The following is a 20,362-nucleotide window of genomic DNA, read 5'->3' as shown; positions in this document are numbered from 1 at the left end:
ATAATGCAAAGAAAACAAGTTCATATTCATAATCAATTTTTAAGAGATCAGAAATCAATATTTGGGGGAATATAATAATCCTGGTTATTAATCACAGTTTTCGTGCATCTTGGCATGTTCTCCTCCACCAGTCTTACACACTGCTTTTGGTTAACTTTATGCCTTTACTCCTGGTGCACAAATTCCTTTTGATTATATTCCAGAGGTTTTCAATTTGGTAAAATCAAAGGAACTCATCATTTTTAAGTGGTCTCTTTTTTCCAGAGCTGTATGTTTAATAAAGGAGAAATCCGGGGTGAAATAGACGTGCACCCTTATTGAAAATGAACTTCCTACTTTCCCTACTGCACACTTTCCTACAGACATTCAAACTGATAATCACACTAAAGCTACATTCAACAAATGAGCAACACCATAGCCAGAAGCTCATGTAAGAGAGCTCTAATCTAAGTTATCAGTTTTCAGCACTAGATTAGTAAGAAGCTTAAATCTGTGTTTGTTTTGAGAGTGAAGACCACACAAATACCACTCAAATCTTTGGCAAAAGTCTAATAAAAAATAAATAAATAAATTAAAAAAAAAAAAAACATAATACTGGTAAAGTACCTCAGAGTACGCTTCCAGCAGGGCCGCAGGAAGGAAGTCAGCAACATGCAGGTTGACTGGAGGCCCCGTCCAATTACTCTGGGCAAAGAGGTTCAGACAGGTTACCATCAACGCCAACACAGCCACCTCCCTACAGTGCAACAAAAGGCAAGGAAAGAAAAAGAGAGTTTATTAATCAAATGCAAATAACATTCCATATATCTTATACAGAGCACCACCTCAATTAGTGCTGGGCGATATAGGAAAAGTCATATATCCCCGATATGGAATTTTTTGATATCATGATATCGATATATATCATGATATACCACATTTAGGTATGTTTTCAGTTATTCTTCAAAAAATATGACAAAATAATATAATTGCTTACTTTTTTCCAACTTAATTTCAAAGTGACATTAAACCCAACTTTCACAAATGAGAATTACTACCTTTTAGTGCAGAAATATATATATGTATCAAATGAAAACAAATGAGGTAGATGCAGTAGCTCATTTTTTCTTCAATGCGTCTCCATTGTTCAGCTCTCATGAGTTTAACAATGTAAAGCATGTTGTAAACCGGCGTGTCCGCAGAAGTCCTTCAAGTAACGTAAAACATCATGTCGTAAATCACATTATGAAGCTTTTTTTGCGAAGATTACTTTATCATCACTTCTATAAACCGAGTTTATGCAAAGTGACCACGCAAATACATTTTATTGTAGCTTACTTTATATATTTACATGAATAATTGATGAACATTACTCAAATAGAGATGTTATATAATGTATACCAACTCTTCCTCTTCATAATTTTACAACTAATGCTCTCAAACACATTAAGAGAAAAGAAATTCAAGTAATTAACTCTTGACAGGCGACTCTACCTCATAAAGCTGACTGAGAAAATCCAGCCAAGCAAGAGGTGCTATTTTGAAGAATATAAAATATAAAAAACATTTTTCTTTACAGTTTGGATGAGTTTAGTATTAATCTACAATACAGAACATTTAAAAATAATGAGAAACCATTTAAGAATTTAAGGTGTATGCAAACTTGTGGGGTACTTATATTGGGTAACAATTCTTTTTTCAGATCTTCAGAGAGTTATTTGTCATGAGATGCCATGTTCAACTTCCAGTGACAAGAATGCGAGTGTGTGAGTGCGATAACACCAAATTTAACAAGCCTGCTCCCCATTTACACCTTAGACCTTGTAACACTAACGATTCACATGGCGGAGGCAAAATTAAGTATAAGGGAAAATAAGCTAATTGGACACAATTTGGCCAGTTTCTCTAAGGGGTGAACTCACTTTTGTTGCCAGCAGTTTAGACATTAATGGCTGTGTGTTGAGTCATTTTGAGGGCACAGTAAAATTAGACTGTTATACAAGCTGTACACTGTCTACTTTTCATTGCATCTAAGTATCATATCTTCATTGTTGTCCCATGAAAAGATATAATAAAATATTTAGGAAACTGTGAAGAGTATACACACTTTTGTAAGATACTGTATATTTAACCATCTGAACATTGAACCAAATGCTAAACAACAGTAAGCAAAGTGGTCTGTTCTATAGAAACAGTCCAGAAGACAAAAAAATCTCACTGCACTGAATAACTGAACAACTGAATCTCATTCCCTGGGGTAATGAGGCAGAAGTAATAGAGGTTGCAAGCCAAACTAAAACTGTTTGAACCGGCTGAGGCAAAATCTTAAAAGCAGTTGCAATTTGTAATTCAAATAGACGTTCGCTGATTAAACTGAACTATTCTCAGTCAGGCCTTAAGAAAGATTTAAATGTCTATTAGAACAAGGTCACATATATTTGACAAATGAATGCTGCTGCACTACAGGCACTATTCAACTCGATATATAACAAGATATCTAGATAGCTTAGTGACAGAAGCTTACAAGTGCAGTCATCTGCATTTACCTGCATCTGAATTCTGTGTATTATTGTTATACAATCCGTTTCTAAACCAGTTAAAGTTATATAGTTGAATTCTGCAGCAAATGCATTGACATGTCTACAGCTGAAATGTGAATATTTTGCTGTTTCAGGACTAAAACAACTAGTCAGTATAATCGACAATGTTGATTAGAAATAATGTGTTGACTCTAAATTTAAGTGCTGGCTAATCACTTAAAGGGATATCAAAAATATTAGCAAAAATAAAATATTACATTTGGTTTAAGCTTGTTGATCTGTCTGATATAGTTCACCAGTCTAGAACCATTATAATATTAGTATAAAATAAAAAGTAAAATCTTAAATAGAGCTGGACGATATTGCCAAAAAAAAAATCACAAAAAAAAAAATATATATATATGATTTATGATTAGAATACATTTTTACCCTACTAAAAAGCCAACTACAGATGACAAAGAAATGGTTCAAAACTAGGTTTATTGTTATTTAAGTTTTACTTAAACTTCCCCTTTGAGGTTACAGTACCAGAACAGTTTAAACACAGCGTAATCTGTAGTTAACACAATTTACACAATTATATAATTTCAAATTAAAACCAAACATTTTGCATTATATTTTGCCAGCAAAAGTAGGAAATATTCTATGGGTTTCAACCTTCTGCAACTCTTGGCCCACATGGCTCACCACTGAGCGTTCCACAGCCCACAAAAATGTAACAGACCATTTAAAATCAATGATTAACTGTGATATTAAACTGATTAAAGACTTGATTTGCATCAGGAAACCTCCTTGCACCTGTTTATATTCACAAAGGCTAAAATATATGCAGTAAGATCAAAACAACAGCACTATATTATTATTATTGTTAGTCATGTGACTGCACTATGCCAGACTAAGCAACAAGCTCAACCTAATTGTATTATTTTATTTTTTATAATATTTGTTATAAAAAATTTGTGGGTGGGCGTATCCGTGATATTTTTTTAATTCAAATGAAGCAACAGGTGTAGTCAATCATAAGTTTAAGATTTTTAAATCAACCTCACTGTGATCTATAGTTCTATACATCTGTTTTCAGCTTCTCCTCTGTGTTGAAAGGCAGCTGTTCTGTGTGTAAGAGGCTGGTATGTGCCTCTCTCACACACAGCGGAACTTTTTGCTGGTGGGCGGTGCTGCGCTCATGCAGCAGCTCTCTCTATTTAAATGAATAGGATGCGCTGTGCCGGTGAACGGGGAGAGGGTGCGTCTTTCTTGTGGTCGCGCCGAACTAACAAAAATTAGATTTCAAGTAGCGGCCCACAAAATATCGTTCTGCGGGCCGCAAAGTTAGAGACCCCTGATTTAAATTGCTCCCTACAGACTACTTTCTCCCTCTGAGGATGAGCCTGCGGACCCCTAGAGGGCCCCCCGTTTGAGAAACCCTGATTTAAACAAGATTTGTTCTGGCCAATGGCCCCCCAGCAGTACAAATGTGGCCCACCCTATGGGTTACACTAAGCATTTTCATCACGTCTTTCAGTTTGGTCTGCAAGACCAGAATTCAAGCCAATAACAAGCAGGTATTATACAAGCATCCCCTATAGTAAATGTCCTCTGAGTCGGAACGAATAACCTCTAATAGTAATTCATGTCCTCTCATCTCAGGGCAACAACCTCACTGATGTTATTTACATCCTTTTTTCTGACTGGCAAACACATACACACACACACACACACACGTGTTTCTCTGAGATTAATGGTGTACTGAGGTATTCACACAAGAGCGAAACAAAGGAGAAAAAGCCATGAATCTCATTGTGTTCCCTTTCTTTGAAGGGATGTGGAGTGGAGAGGGAGGAAAGACAGCAGAGGAACAAGAAAGAGAAAAAGAGATGAGGAAGAGAAAAAGAGAGAGAGAAACATAAGAGAGAGAAAGACAGTTAGTCTGTACAGAGTGACAGCAGAGCTTTGAGAGAACGTAGACCTGCTCAATCTGAACGGACAGTACATTCAGATAAATGTTTTTTTTTTTTTTTCCTTTTTCTTCAGTCAATTATAGCTGAGCCCTTTTTCTGGGAAGCTCAAAACTCCTAAAACGTGTCCCAGCACCCCTAAAAGTGAAAGCACAGGCTGGCGTTTTAGTTGTTTTTTTAATCTAAAAAGGCTTATCATAAAGTAGACCATTTACCTGAATTTTTAAGAACCGCAAAAATGGTACAATCTACTTTCTCTCCACTCAGCCACATGCTGAACGTGCACGCACACACAAACAATCAAAAAGCACTAGCTAAACATTTACAGTCTACAGTCTACATTCTACAGTCTACAAACATTTACAGATGTTTAAATTAGAGCAGATAATGGAGAATGCATCTGAGGGGAGAATTTGTAATAAAATTTGTAAAAATGTGTGCCCAAAAATGTTGTCTTATCTGCTCAAAAGTAAGGATGTCCCAATCACATTTTTTGTCCCGAGTCAGTCATCTGAGTCAGTCATTTGATTTTGAATATCTGCCGATACCAAGTGGCGATCAGATACATTGGTAATGTAGAAAAAAAGAACACATCCAAGTTGTTTATTTTAATTAATTTTTGATTATTACTGAAACAACAGTATCAAAACAGCCAACTTCATCACAAAATAAACAAGTACTAAACGGCCATATAAATGATTTCTATTTAAATATGCATCTTTTCTCAAATAAACAAACTACAATACTTCACACAAAATTAATTCTGTGATTCATAAATTAAGATCATTTTTAAGATCAGATTCATTTTTAAATGCTGGTATTTTTTCCTTATTTTGGGAGGCAATAATGATGGTGTAGTGTGGTTTATGCCTGGCAGATTAGATTCAGACTACACCTTTAAGGCTAGAGTTTAAATGCCCAAAAGACATGAACTAATTCCCTTAATTAATCATGGGTGTGTTTTGGACGTAACGCAAAATAAACCATCAGTGTGTCACTTGTCATTCCCTTTAAGAGGCAGGTGCACTCTGACTTTTTGTGCAACGTTTTCTGACGTTTTGTGCAACTCAGCAGAGGATACTGACCTGCAGGTTTACGCTAGAGGTCTGCACTCCCACGGGACCCGTCAGAATATGTTGAATTGTTATTGGATTGTTATTGGAGTTTAATCAATCCAGGCGATGCGGGAGGTAGGGAACATGTGGTCCCGCTCCCACAAATTGATGAATAGTTAAGAAAATTGAAATAATCACGCAATGATTCCCAGCAGGCAGCAAAAAAACCCTCAAGAAAAATCTCGAAGCAGAGGATGGACCGACACACACACACACACACACACACACGCATGCACACACACACAAACACGCACACACACATTGATGGGAGATTATCAGCATCTCCAATTCACCTGACAGCATGCGTTTGGACTGTGGTAAGAAACGTGACAGCACTATTCAGCAGTGAATTGCTGTTTTAATAAATACATAAATAAATTTGAAGCACTAAACGTAATTAATTAAATTCCTATAAGGACCGCGGGATGGGAGCAGCGGAAATGTGTATGAGGCGGGCGGGCACGGGATTAAAAGAAGCAAATTTTGGCGGGAGCGGGCGGTAACGGGACAAAAACACGCAGACGCGGGTTTAAAAAAGCAGTTCCACGCAGACCTCTAGTTCACTCTGTGAAGGTACGCCAGCAGCTTATTTAGGGACCAGTAATGTTATTTTATACTTTATTCTGTTTATTGTTGATTTAAAAGTCGGACTTGTGCTCCACAGTGCGTCCGTGTGTGTGTGTGTGTTTATTGAGTGGGGGTGTACGCAGCGTGCTGGGCGCACCTGTAAGAATCTGGACTCTGACGATTGACTGTTGTCTAGGTTAATTCCAGTCAGTGGTGAATCTGTGTTTTCCATGACCAAAATAAAAAATTGCCAAAAATGTACCTGAACATACCTCACATCCAGACCACCACACCCATCAGTGCAGATTCATTCCAAAACGCTATTTTTTCAAGGCGTGAAATTAAGACTGTTAATGGGGCGTAAGGTAGGGACGAGCATCACAGTGTGCCTTGCACAGGGTGTATGATAGAACCCCATGTTTTTTATTTAAAGGGGGGTTCATTGGGTGCTAGATCATAAACCCCCTAAATCTCTGAACCTAGAATCACCCCTGGCTGAGTATCAAGTCTATACTCACTCAGTGCTGGTCTGAAAAGCAATCTGAACTAACTGCCAACTGCAGTACACACACTGTCACAGTCTTTAACCTCCTTCACTGCTGTGTGCTGCCTGCAGCTCCTTCCACTACATAATGGGTAAAAGTCAGCCTTTTACGCTGATTTATAATTGGCTTTATAACTCTCTACATGAACTGGAACAAGAACCTTTAGAGATCAAAACTCCAGTTCAAACTTCAGTTTAGAGTGAAGAGGACCTACCGATTAAGGTTACAAATACAAATTAATTCTATGCAACAGAGAGAGAGATGAAAAGAAGGATAAGAAAAGGGGAAAGACAAAGGATAAGAAAGTGTGTGAAAAATGTGTGCACTGCACCCTCTTTCACCGTTTTATTTCACAGGAGAAAGGGAGGGATGTTAATCTGGACTTATCAAAAATTAATAATTCATGGCAGCAAGACGGAGGACAGCAGAGACAGGAATGGAAGAGAAGGGGGAAAAAAAGTGGTGATAATATTCAACCAGAATCCTGTAAAGAGCTCGGCTTAGACAGGCTACTAGAGTACGCTGAAAACAGCTTGTAGCTTTGCAGCTCAGCGCTGAGCTCTAAACTGGTAAAACAATAAACAATAAGACTTGCAATAAACAACGAGACATGCAGTAAATGATGATTCTCGTCAATATCAGAAATACTCTACGGCTATTTCAGCTTATATTAGCGTGTGGGAATCACAAAGTATCTCATGATACAGTATTATCACAATACATTGTACTATACTCAAGAAAATGATTAATAAAACTTCACAGCATCTGTGTCACTGAAGTGGATAAAATACTCCTAAATAAACAAATAGCAGGAATTATGGATTTGTTGTAGCGCTGGGCATATGCATTTTTCACTTTGTAGAACAGCACCACCAAAGAAGCACACTGATAAGCTAGCCAGTTAGCATAACAAGCTAACATACTGGAGTAACAGGAGCTCAGCTCTCTGGAGTCAAACGCTCATCTTGTGCTGTCTTGCCAGGAGAGAAGTCTAATTTCTTCATATATTGTGTACATTTTTGTTGGACAAAGTAAACTCCATAGTAATCAAAGCCTTAATGATTTATATTATATGTATTCCTTACAGTAGATTTAGTGACAAACCTATATACAAAATTTTATAAATGGCGCAGAGTGGTCCAGTGGTCTAAAGCGCTGCAACTATGAGAGGGAGGTCGCAGGTTGGAACCCCCCGCTCATGCAGCTTTGCCATCAAGCTGCCGACGCTCAGAGAGCAAAATTGGCCCTGCTCCCTCTGGGTGGGTAGATGGCGCTCTCTCCCCACATCACTCCTAGGGTGATGTCTGCAGCACAGGGCGTCTGTGAGCTGATGTACCGGAACCAAGTCGCTGCGCTTTCCTCCGAGCTCGCTGGCTGCTCAGTAATGCTGCATCAACAGCAGCTCGAGAAGAAGCGGTAGCTGACTTAACATGTATCGGAGGAAGCATGTGTTAGTACTAACTGGTCTCCCAGCCTGTGTCCAGATGATTCAGAACGCAGCAGCACGTCTGGTCTTCAACCAGCCAAAATGGGCTCATGTCACCCCGCTGCTCATTGAGCTCCATTGGCTACTAGTTGATGCTCGTATCAAATTCAAAGCTCTTACAATCGCCTACAAGGTGATGACAGAACAGCTCCTTTCTACCTGCACTCGCTCCTGAAGGCTTACGCTACCTCCCGGCCGCTGCGCTCCTCCAATGAACGACGCCTCCCTTTACCAAAACATCCACACAAAGCAATCCAGACTGTTCTCACAATTCCCCAATGGTGGAACAAACTACCTTCTACTACCAGATCAGGAGAATCTCTCGCTATCTTTAATAAACTCCTAAAGACAGAGCTCTTCAAAGAGCACTTACTCTCTTAACACCTCTAACACACTAACTACTTCTAACCTCACTACCTTCTTCCCCTCCTTCACTCCTCTATCCTATTATTTCCCTTTGACCTCCTTTAGGCCCTGTCTAAAAATGTTTTACCTTCTATTATTTCTGTACTTCACTATTGTAAGTCGCTTTGGACAAAAGTGTCTGCCAAATGTAATGTAATGTAATGTAAAGTTAGTCTTCACCCCTCTGGTGTGTTGGGCATTACTAGTAATAGGGAGAGTCCTAATGAGTGGGTTGGGTAATTGGCCGTGTAAATTGGGGATAAATTAGAAATAAAATGATATTAAAAAAGTAATAAATAATATTATTATTAACAATAATAATAATAATATCGTAATATATTGTGAAACCGTCAAAACCTTGAAAAAATATAGCAATGTACATTTTAGGTCATACCACCCAGCACTAATTTTTATAGAATTTCATAGACAAAATGAAACAATGTACAACAAAATGAATAGCTTAGCTTGCTCCAGTCTCTTAAACACACAAACACACCAAATGCAAGTTTTCCAAGTATGGCAGTATTTCCACACTGCAATATAGACATAAAGTGCCATCAATTAGAACAGTTCCGGTATAACTGTGTTGGCAGAACAACTACACTACGCTTCAATTAAACTTTGTATCAGTAGCTTATAGGGGGAAAAAAAAGTAAAACAAAAAACATTAAGTATCAAAAAAAGAAAAAGATCAAATATCAATATTTGATGCCAGGTTTTGATATCACAAACAAAAACAATATGATATATCACTGTATCAAGATTTGATCATACTCCTTTGTTCTTGTGTCTATTATTATGTATGAATGTGTAGCATTGGACTGCAAATAAATCATCATTTTATATAAAAAAAAGCAAAGAAAAACTTCTCTAATCTCAAATTCTCTAATCTCAAAAACAATACTTTAATTTTATCCAGTCTGTAACCATGTTATGCATTTTGCATTGCAGCTAATTAGAGTAAACTACTGTATAGCCAATTTCAGTCGACCATTTCATAGTTGTATGACTGAAATCATTTTATTTATAAATATATGACCACAATAAAAAACATAAAAAACAAATACATCTATTATGTATAATGAATGTTGCACATTGATTAAAACACAAAATATTTCTCACTCTTCTCTCTAATGGTTCTGCTTCATGCACTCTGAATCCTAGCTAATGATTTTTCCATATACAACTATAATTAATATGTCAAAAATCAATACGCATATTTGGTGTAATATACTTCTGAGAGTCAAATGTGTCATTTTATCATCAGCCAGAGCTGGAAGATCCAATATGTTGTCAGAATTATGCAGTAAAATATAACTGCAAGTTATATCATTTTCCATCATATAGAGACACTTTTATGTTCATTACTTTATTAATAATTATTTTTAATGTCTAAATAAACTGCATATAATTGACTGAAATCATGAATATATGAAAAACAAGTGTACAGCATGTCGCACTGTGTAGTACAGGCAGTTCCCTCTCCACAGAAGCCTCATACAGTATCTAATAAGACAAGGTACTCTATATGACACATTACTGGACACACCTGGACTGGTCGTGAGTCACCCATCATACAGTATCCTCATTATATCTGAGTTTATCTGAAAGCCACTATAAAAAAAAAAAAAAGAGAGAAAACAGAAGGGGCACCAAGTGGTCCAGTGGTCTAAAGCGCTGCAACTATGAGAGGGAGGTCGCAGGTTGGAACCCCCACTCATGCAGTTTTGCCATCAAGCTGCCGGCGCTCAGAGGGAGCACAATTGGCCCTGCTTCCTCTGGGTGGGTAGATGGCGCTCTCTCCCCACATCACTACAGGGTGATGTCCACAGCACAGGGCGTCTGTGAGCTGATGTATCGGAACCGAGTCGCTGCGCTTTCCTCCGAGAGCACTGGCTGCTCGGCAATGCTGCATCAGCAGCAGCTCGAAAAGAAGCAGTGGCTGACTTCACATGTATCGGTGAAACCTCAACCTCCTGGTGTTTTTGGGGGGGTGGAGTCCTAATAGGGGGGAGTCCTAATGAGTGGGTTGGGTAATTGTCCGCGTAAATTGGGGAGAAATGGCAAAAATTTATAATTTTTTTTACAATTTTTTAAATAAAATTATAAAATAAAAAAAAGACAAATGACGATCATTTAAAATCTTCTGTCTATTGAAATGTCAGCATGCTAGTGGGGAAGCCCCGCATTGGAGATCTGCACAAGCACAGTAGCCACGACAAGCTTTACGTTGACATTTTTGGACACTAAAACCCTAAAAAGTATTCATGAGTTTAATGGTTTTAATCAGTGATGCAAAATATGTTTCTGAAATGGTAATTTAATCTCTGATCTCCAGACTTTTCTGAGAACTGTGTGGGCGTGTTTTTTTATATAATATTTTAATGAGCGTGTGACTGACAGCTGTCTAATACTGGAGAACGAATGTTTCTTTACATTACTACGGTAATAAACACAACCTTCAGACAGAGAAGCCTAACATCTATTTGAATATTTGACATGGTTGCTAAGTCACAGCTTATCAGCTCACTGGTTCGGGTTGCTCAGACTCGAAGAGAAGCCTGACCCACTTTTAGACCCGCCCAAATTACATTTGGAGGAAAGTGATAGTGGTGAAATACAGCAGAGATTTATTTACGAGTTTGGTAAAATACTAATAACAAATACTGTGCACATTTACACATGGGACCAGAAGAGCCACATTAATCCCATTAGAAAGCGTCATGCTTTAATTTAAGTAAAAAAAAAAAAAACTGAAGAAAATTAGCCCAAAACACATCTAGTTCATGATTATCTGGTGGGAGTGTTCACCTGTCATTCTTCTGGTCTTCAGTGGCATTGCTAAGGAAGACGAGGACCCGTCTTTCCAGGTAAGCCTCGATGCTTTCTCCCTCCTCTGGATCTCCAGCCAGCAAGTCCAGAACCTGGGGACTGAGCAGCACTGCCTCAAAATCCCCCTCGAGCACATACTGCAGCAGCACACCTCCATCTAAACATCAAAATAACACACACACAGAGTGAGAAGTTAAATATAACATATTGCAGCCTATTCATTCACAAACACACTTCTTTTTCTTCCTATAACAACATATTCACTGTAAAAATTAATCAATCTTCAATATCTTCCCTATTGGACAGAACAGCCTGCAAAGCTTCATCAATCAATACAGACCGCCGCTGAAAACATGAAGATTTCCTTTGAATGTATATTTTCACTCAGTATTTAATCAGGATTTATTTTTTTCAGAAAGTGGCAATGTATGTTTGAGCTTACAACTATCAAATTTAACTTTAACCAAAACATCCTGCCACAAAATCATTAGCCTGATCACGAGTCAGTTCTCTGCAGCACTCAAAAACACAGCTCTTCACATGCGGTGGTGCACTACTGGACTTTAGAGTGGGCTGAGGAAAGAGAGTCAAGGCTGGGGTTTAAACCAGCATGCAGCAGAAAGTAAGTGTGTATAGACTGAATGAAATTTAAAAGACTCTGCAGAAAAAAAGGATATGCACAAAATAGTTACTGATAACAAAACGCCAGACTGTATTAATAAAACATATTAAAACAATACAAGAGTAAGAACAAAGAGGATTAAATGACAGGAGTTGTAACAGATTTAAAACAATGAGATGATGCAGGCAAGAGATATGATGTGTATTATTGCTGGGCGATATGGGGAAAATCATATCTCATGATATGGAATTTTTTATATCACGATAACGATATATATCATGATATACCATATTTGAGTATGTTTTCAGTTGTTCTTCGAAAAATATTACAAAATAAATAATATCATTGCTTACTTTTTCCCACCTTTTTTCAAAGTGACATTAAACCCAACTTTCACAAAAGAGAATTACTACCTTTTAGTACAGCAATATATATATATATATATATATATATATATATATATCAAATGAAAACAGGTGAGGTAGATGCAGTAGCAAATGTTTTCAAAATTATACAGTTATTTAAATTGAGTTATCAAAATAAACTCAATTAACATTTTTTGAAGTAGAGCAGCGTCATGTTGCAAAACCACATTATGAAGCTTTTTTTGCGAAGATTACTTTATTATCACTTATATAAACAGAGTTTTTGAAAATTGACCACGCCAATACATTTTATCGTAGCCTACTTTATATATTTGCGTGAATAATTGATGAAATTACTGTAGAGACGATAGGGATGATAGAAGGTAAGTAGCACGATAGACACTTTTATATTGTCTCCACAATATTTATTGTCATATCGCACAGCACTAGTGTGTATATAGATAGATTTAAACAGAATTTGAATTTGAAGAAAACTGAATGATTGGTCACTAAATCTATGAAGGTTGAAAGAGGGGAAAGTAAGCAGTCCAGTTAAAGAAGGTCAGACACTTGCCACAATGAGTAGTGCCCAAAATCTGTTCTTTTATGCACTGATTATTTAAAAAAAAAATGTTTTTTCATTTCTTTAAAAACACCACTAAACCCTTAACCATATTTTTTCACTAATAGCTGAAATGTCTTCCTTTGTAGTAATGGAACATACCAGTCCTGCTTAAAATTATTAGAAACCTTTGCTAACCTTTAAAAAACGCTTTTATTGTGGTCACTTCTGCCTCTGCAGCACCTTCTCAGGTTCTCTTAGGTTCAACTACGCCATAAGCGAGGATAATGTTTCCGTGTACTTTGGTACCAGCCAACAGGTGACGTCCAAAAATCTGTGTCTCACTGCTGTGAGGGGCAAACTACTCAGCCGAATCAGCTCTACCTCCTGCCCCACCCCTAAACCCATACATCACCCAGTGACCGTCCCAAACTTCCCAAACTTCTCCTGGCATTTGTTTTTAGCATTTGCCACTGAGAGTGGAGTCAGCTAAAACCAGGGCATTTAGTAACCCTTAGTATCCTACCCACTCATTTAGACTATCACTAATAAGGCCCCCAACAACAGGAGGGTGAAGACTAGAACATGCCACATCTGATACATGTAAAGTCAGCCACCACATCTTTTCAAACTGCTGCTGATAAAGCATCGATGAGTAGCCAGTGCACTCGGAGGAAATACAGCCATCTGGCTTCGATACATCAGCTAACGCAGCTAACGCCTGTCCTGACGATCACACATAATGCAAGAATTCCAATATTTTAAAATAACATTTAAACCTGAACTAGGCTGGATCTGTACAGTTTACTGGCATCATTTCTTGCTCAACAACTACCTTGTACATTCAACCCCATCCCCCAGGAAAAGCTGTTTAACAAACTAAACTTAAATCAACTAGACTCTATACAATGTTGTCAGATTGCTTTACCTTAACGTGTTCAATGTTAACAAAATGTATATGTTATGGCCTTTGCAGTTTCTTTACGGCATTCAGTATGTAACAGCATTTAGGAAAACAAAGTAATTACAAAAAAGAAAGGGAGTTGCAATTTCAAAAGGGAAAAACAAGGAATAAAATTAGAATATGTGCCTAAAAATAAATGTTCTGTATCTGTAAACGTGTGGGACAAAAATGAAAGCAGCTAGAATGCAAGATTTTAGAAACTTTCATGAGAAAACAAATCTGATAATCTGACAAAACAACAAAGAATGTAACAGATGGAGGGTAGAAGGTAGAGGCGTTTAAAAATAGGCACGTAGTATGATGAGACGCCACCTGTGATCATTTAGAGAAGAAAGTGTATCTATTTTTACGTGACCGAATGTCATCACTTTCTTTCACTTAGTACCTTTCTCTTCTGAAGAGAAACTGGAGTAAATTTATTTGACTGAACGAGGACAGACCAAAAATAGCTTTTCTGTTTGAGATATCTAAAGGCTAGGCAATTTTGAGAGATTCTCTATAACACAAAACAGGCATTAATAGATAGATATTAAAGATGGGAGTGTAAGTGAGGGTGATGGCTAGGCAAGAGAAGAAGAAGAAGTGTTGTGTGTGTAAATGAGTGTTGCTCATTCCTGGTTCTGAAGATCCACATCTCTCACACCTCATCCTGGAGATTAAAGCCTTTAAGGACATTTCAACTTTCCAGACCTTGTATTGTGTTGGATTTGAAATCTCCAGGGTGGCAGATCTCCACAACAAAAAAGGGGAAATGTCCTTAGATAGGACTGCAACTATTAATCAATATCATGGGTAATACTGATTAGTAAATGTCAGTACAATTAAACATCTGTGCATTTAAAGGGGGTTTTAATACCACATTTAGCTGAAAAGTCAGAAATAATTGTAGAAAAACTGAAAAAAAAAAATCGCACTATTCAACTACCAAAATGATCATAATCTGATGTGAGAGCAAAAAAGATTTGATCCCAAGTATTCTGTAGCATTTCTATTGGTTCATTCATCATAGGTTATACAAAACTGACAGATTCAGATTATCAATGCCTTGTTATTTTAAAGAAACAATGACGCAATGACTAAATACAAGCAAGTACATTTTTTACCACAGCCCTACATCAAATTACAAAGAGACACGAAGCTCACACAGGTTGCCAGATTGAGAACTGTTTTAGCCAAAGCTATGTCTGAGTCCATTATCCCTGGAGTTAGTATTACTACTTTACAAATGCTGATAACTACAATATGTGTTAAAGTCGGTAGTATGTTAAGTGCTTATCATTCTGTAGAACATCTTGTATTACTTCTGGACTGTAAACTGTAAATCTCCATCTAACAAACGCATTGTTGAGATTTACTCATGTTTTACGCTATTTCTCTGGTCATTAAGCTTTTTAGAAAGGCTCTGAGGCTGCAGCACACTGTGTTCTTCTGATATTGTGTTCAATACCTGGCAGTCTGGGGTGTGGAAATAGGACTGGGGAATGGGCAGTGGGCAGGATCATAGGCTTAAACACAAATAGATTTTGTCTCAATAATGGACAATTCAAGGAAGAACATAAATGGAAACCTACATCTGAGTTTTCTGTCTAACTGAGTTAATGTGACTCCTCTGGTCCCCCACGTAAACGCACAAAGTATTTCTGATTAATATTTTCCCAAACTGTAATAAATCTCTGCTGTATTTTACCACAATCTCTCTCCTCTGGATGAAGAAAGGGTGGCTCTAAAAGTGGGTAAGGCTGACATCAGCAGAACCCTGACCAATCACAAGGCTAACATAACTCCGCTCTCTCTTAGAGTCTGAGCAACCGGTACTGGCAAGCTGGTGAGCTGTCGCTTAGCAACCAGAGCAGCTTCTCCATCTCAAGATAAAGTAATGTAAACAAATGTTTATTAGCCAGTGATAAAACAGCTGTCAGTCACACAAGCTTATTATAATATTATGACCACGCCCACACAGTTCTCAGAGAGGTCTGAAAAGTGCATTTTGGGGTTTTTTTTGGAGTGTTTTATCATATTTTTATTTTTATTTTTATCTTTTTTGCTTCTTCATACAAAGAAAAAATCACAAACAATATCGTCCAGATTATCTTTTTCACCCAATATTATTTATTTAAGCCCAATTACTGATGCACAGATTGAATTTTATTTCAATATAACGCTACAATGCATATCTATGTCCAAACATTTTACTTACTGAATATATGGAGATATTTGGAGTGCGTTATTAGTATCATGGCATTCTGGATTATTGACTTCTGTTACAATCTGATCAAATTATTGTACTTTATTATATTTCAGTTAGGAGCGTGCCATATCTTATGCGCTAATAAAATGTAATTTTTTAAATTTTGTTGCAGTAGTGTAATGTTATGTTTTCTTTTATTCAGTGTTTTGTCATATCGCCAAGAGTATCATTATTGAAATACTGTGATATTATTTTAGGGTCATATCCCCCACCTCTACACCATTCCATACCATATTATACCATGCCTTATTTTTTATGTATGTGTCTTTTATTTTTTTATTACAATATAGCTAATGTTACAAAGCATATCTATGTCTAAAACAATGGGGCATACTATATTTCCACATTCTTGTGAGCTCACTAATACATTTTGTAGATTATATTTGTTGCCATCATGATGAAGCAGTGGTGATAAATATATAATTAGCTTGCTATGAAAATAAAAAAAGTTTAAAAAAATGTTTTCTCCCAAAAATATAATTCATGCAATAAAGAGCTAAGATGACATGTTGGATAATTGACTTGATGATTTTTTTTTTTTATCAGAAATTACAGCTCTGGGAAAAAAATAAGAGACCACTTCAAAATGACGAGTTTAAAAAAAAAAAAAAAAAAAAACAGGGTTATTTCAACAAATATTGATTTCTGAACTCTTAAAACTTTATGAATATGAACTTGTTTTCTTTGAGGCATTATTTGAGGTCTAAAGGTTAGCATTTTTAGCCATATGTGTACGTAGTTTCTAGAATAAAACTTTCTCAAACATAAATCAGACGCTAAATCAGAAAAACTAATTCAGGAACTCACCCTTTTTTCTCTATTTTTTTCCAGAGCTGTATATCACAGAGCAAAATATCACAATGCACATTTTCCTCAATATTGTGCAGCCCTAATTCCAACCCACTTCTGAGAAACCATTAATCATAAGGCAAAATAATTGGCAAAAATAAAAATAATAATTATAATAATAATAATAGCTCTAGCTATACTTTTAAGCTTAATTAATGTCTATTAAGCTATATTAACGAGGTCTGCTCTGCTAACGCCTGCACAGCAAGTCAACTGTTACCGCAACTGTTCCTTCTTAACACACACACACACACACACACATACACACCATCGCTGCAGCTCCGGAGTGACATTAATCACAGCATCCTCCAAAACGTGCTAAAATGCATGTTTAATCATTTCACGCCTTAAAACATCAGCATTAAACTGAGGACGAAAGGTGACAGAGCGTATACAGTGAGTGTGGAGCTCCGGGCTGAGCCCCCGGTGTCTCTGAGCTAAACCACGCCGATAAAAGCCACACTTACCTCATTACCTCCCGCCCACAACACCGGCAAGATCCTCTCACAGCTCCGCAGCCTCAGTATTAACTCTCTCATCCAGCGCTATCTACCTAACTAACCTCCTCAAAACCAGCTGGAGCTAGCAGCCTCACCTACACCAGAACCACGAGCCCGTCAGCGAACGCCTGCTCCTGATACAACACGCCTCCTCGCTAGATAACTATAACTAACGTCTTAGCTAAAGGTCCCCCTTTAACTGAGCCACAGCTTCACGCAGCACGTGAGGAGCCAGCCCGTCCGGTGTTCCGTCGAGTTATGCTACCCATCGAGATGCGCTTCGTACCCCCCCCCTGCGCATGCGCGGACCCAGATGTTTTAATGTTCTTATGTTTTTCATGATAATTCTCTTTTATTGCACTAAAATGTTACATAAGTAAAACATTTAAGAATAGAAAAATAGTAACAAACGAAAATACAAAACATATCCATAAGCACTACCTTAACGTTTTCCTGTTAATCTCATTTAGAAAGTCAATCCAAATATTCTACCTTCAAACTTCTGTTCTACGTTCTACCGATTTGTGCCACGCATCAATAAACTACCAAGCAGTTCTGCCGCTGCACTAAACCACGATGTAAAATGTTTTCTTGTGTTTTTTTTACGATAATACCTCATTGTGTGTTATGTAGTATGAGCATAGCTATCTTTACTGTTTGTCTTGAGTGTAAATGGCCATTCAAAAAAAACATTAAAAAAAATATTTTTTTAATTACCTTATAAATAGGTTAATTGAGGTTATCCTCATAACCTAACTGCCTAGACTTAAGCTGGGAGCATAGTACCAGCCTGCGTGTAAGTAGGTTATATATCAGCCTAGTAACCTTGTTAGCTAGCTAGGTGAACTAGGTTAACACTTTCACTCACTTTAAGGTAACCTGGTTTTCATTATTACCGAAGATGAGTTTAGAGGTCAATTTATTGTTTGGTTTATTGGCCGATTGGTTCTTGGTTTGATTGGTTACACGCTTTACAACTACCGTTACAACTAACGTTAGAAAAAATATTAATCTAGTTAGTGAACGATTTAAGTTAGCAGATCGGTTCAGTCCGTTATTGGTCCGAGTCCGTTACAAGCGTTACAAGATGCGTTACAGTTAGCTAATGGACTAATCACATGAATAGCGTTAGGTAACTTGTGCACTCAACAATTAAGCGAGATAACTAGCCGATCGGTTCTGTCTCCTAACGATTTGAGACCCTGTTACCAGCCTTACAAGAAGCAAACATGCGTTACAACTGACACTAGCTAACGTACCTAACTAACTAAATGGGTAGGTAACTTGTGTACCTAGCTATTAAAGGAATTAGCCGAACGGTTCTGTCCTTTAACAGATCAAGACCCATTAAGAGCCTTACAAGCAAATAATCGTTACAACTAGACAATTAACAGTTAACTTAACATAGCAACCTAAGAACAGTTAACTTAACATAGCAACCTAAGTTATTTAGCTAGCCAGTGAGTAAGTTAGCTGGTTGGTTCTGTACAAGCATTTCATGAAGCGAAGAAGGGTTACAACTAGCTAAATAACGAATGAAGGTTATAGGATAACGTTAGGTAACTTACCCTGTTACAAGCGTTAGTTAGAAGAAACGAAAAAGCGTTACAACCAAACTAACAGTATACACAACAACGTAAGCTGTTCGTGTATTAGTCATTGAGTCAGTTAGCGGTAGCTGCTTGGTTCTGTCCGTTACGAGAGTTACAAGTAGCGAAGAAGTGGTGCAACTAGCTAAGTTAGTTGGTTAACTAATTTTTGTGCCCCCAGGTACTGAGAGAGTTAGCCAATGAATCTGTCTATTAACAAGCAGAGACCCCCGTGTAAACTAACGGTTTACATGTGTTGGTAGGTAGTTAGCTAAACAACTTATTTGCCAAGCTAGTGTGCAAGTTAGCTTATCGGTACTGTCCGTTACGAGCGTTAGAAAAAGTGTATCAACAAGATAACTAGCGATATAGCTAGCGTTAGTTAGTCAGTTTAGCTAACATAGCTAACACACCGTTCCAGTTGCCCTGGCGAGGTTCGAGGCTCTACTCGTCCACAAATTATCATTTTTATAAGAAAAAATATCGTTAAACAAAGCCAATTCCGCTCAAACAGCTAACTAACTTGTAACGAACGTTACAAGGCCGTTAAAACCGCTCCTCGCGCAGCCGATTTAAATCGGCCGGTACAGCGATTTCATTTTATTTAAAATAGCTAAAAGCTGATGTCTCGCGCGCCTCAGTACAACACGTACTGTGTTAATGCAGTAAACAGCAGGGCTGTGATCGGACTGTGTTTCTGTAACAGTTACCTCCGCCGCTGAAGATGCTCTGCTCCCACTCGCAGCGCTCGCTCTCTGCCACAGAGCCCCGCAGCACCGCTGCCTCCACATCCAGCAGCATGTCTCCGGCCTCAGATCTGCGCTCACACCGGGCGGGAAGCGAGGTCACACCGGGGCGTCTGTTACCGCTAAGAGTCCGAGCCCTGCAGAAGCTCCGCTGCTGATCCGCGGGGGTGGTCAGTTCAGCTCTGTCTGAAAAACCTGTGTTTATTTCTGCCCATGTGCTACAAGTGTCATCAGTGAGCCGCCATGACAGCGCCGCTTTGCATTCTGGGAGCTGTATGGGAGATGCGGTGGAGCTGCGCGCGCGCACACACACATATACACGTGCCACATTTCTGATCCATGTTTTTGCTATCAGAATTTGAATTTTAACATTTAAATAAAGTTTTTTTAGAATTGTTTCGTAAGGTCTAATACATAATTAATAAAACACAAATAATATGATTTTCATCCGTTTCAGTCGGGTCCGGGTCGGTCCGGGTCCTGACACAGAGTT

General features: G+C 37.9%; 1 protein-coding gene across 2 annotated transcripts in view; it reads right to left on the bottom strand.

Annotated features, from left to right (window-relative positions):
- The window catches only part of ttc27 (tetratricopeptide repeat domain 27), a 160,840-nt gene extending 140,691 nt beyond the window's left edge, over positions 1-20,149 (bottom strand). Inside the window, exons 1-3 of one of the 2 annotated variants that reach the window (XM_049464187.1) lie at positions 19,834-20,149; positions 11,404-11,581; positions 607-736 (exon numbers count right to left, since the gene is read on the bottom strand). In XM_049464187.1, the coding sequence (XP_049320144.1) occupies positions 607-736; positions 11,404-11,581; positions 19,834-19,924 (399 nt within the window). In that variant the 5' untranslated portion in view covers positions 19,925-20,149. Of the gene's footprint in view, positions 1-606; positions 737-11,403; positions 11,582-17,501; positions 17,756-19,833 lie in introns of those variants that run through there. The other variant, XM_049464188.1, reaches the window with a different exon arrangement.
- Positions 20,150-20,362: the final 213 nt, after the last annotated feature.

The sequence above is a fragment of the Astyanax mexicanus genome, chromosome 14 (genome assembly GCF_023375975.1).
Source record: "Astyanax mexicanus isolate ESR-SI-001 chromosome 14, AstMex3_surface, whole genome shotgun sequence".
Taxonomy (NCBI): Eukaryota; Metazoa; Chordata; class Actinopteri; order Characiformes; family Acestrorhamphidae; genus Astyanax; species Astyanax mexicanus.
Note: the sequence above shows the minus strand (reverse complement) of the source record. Positions and strands in the feature narration are given on the sequence as shown.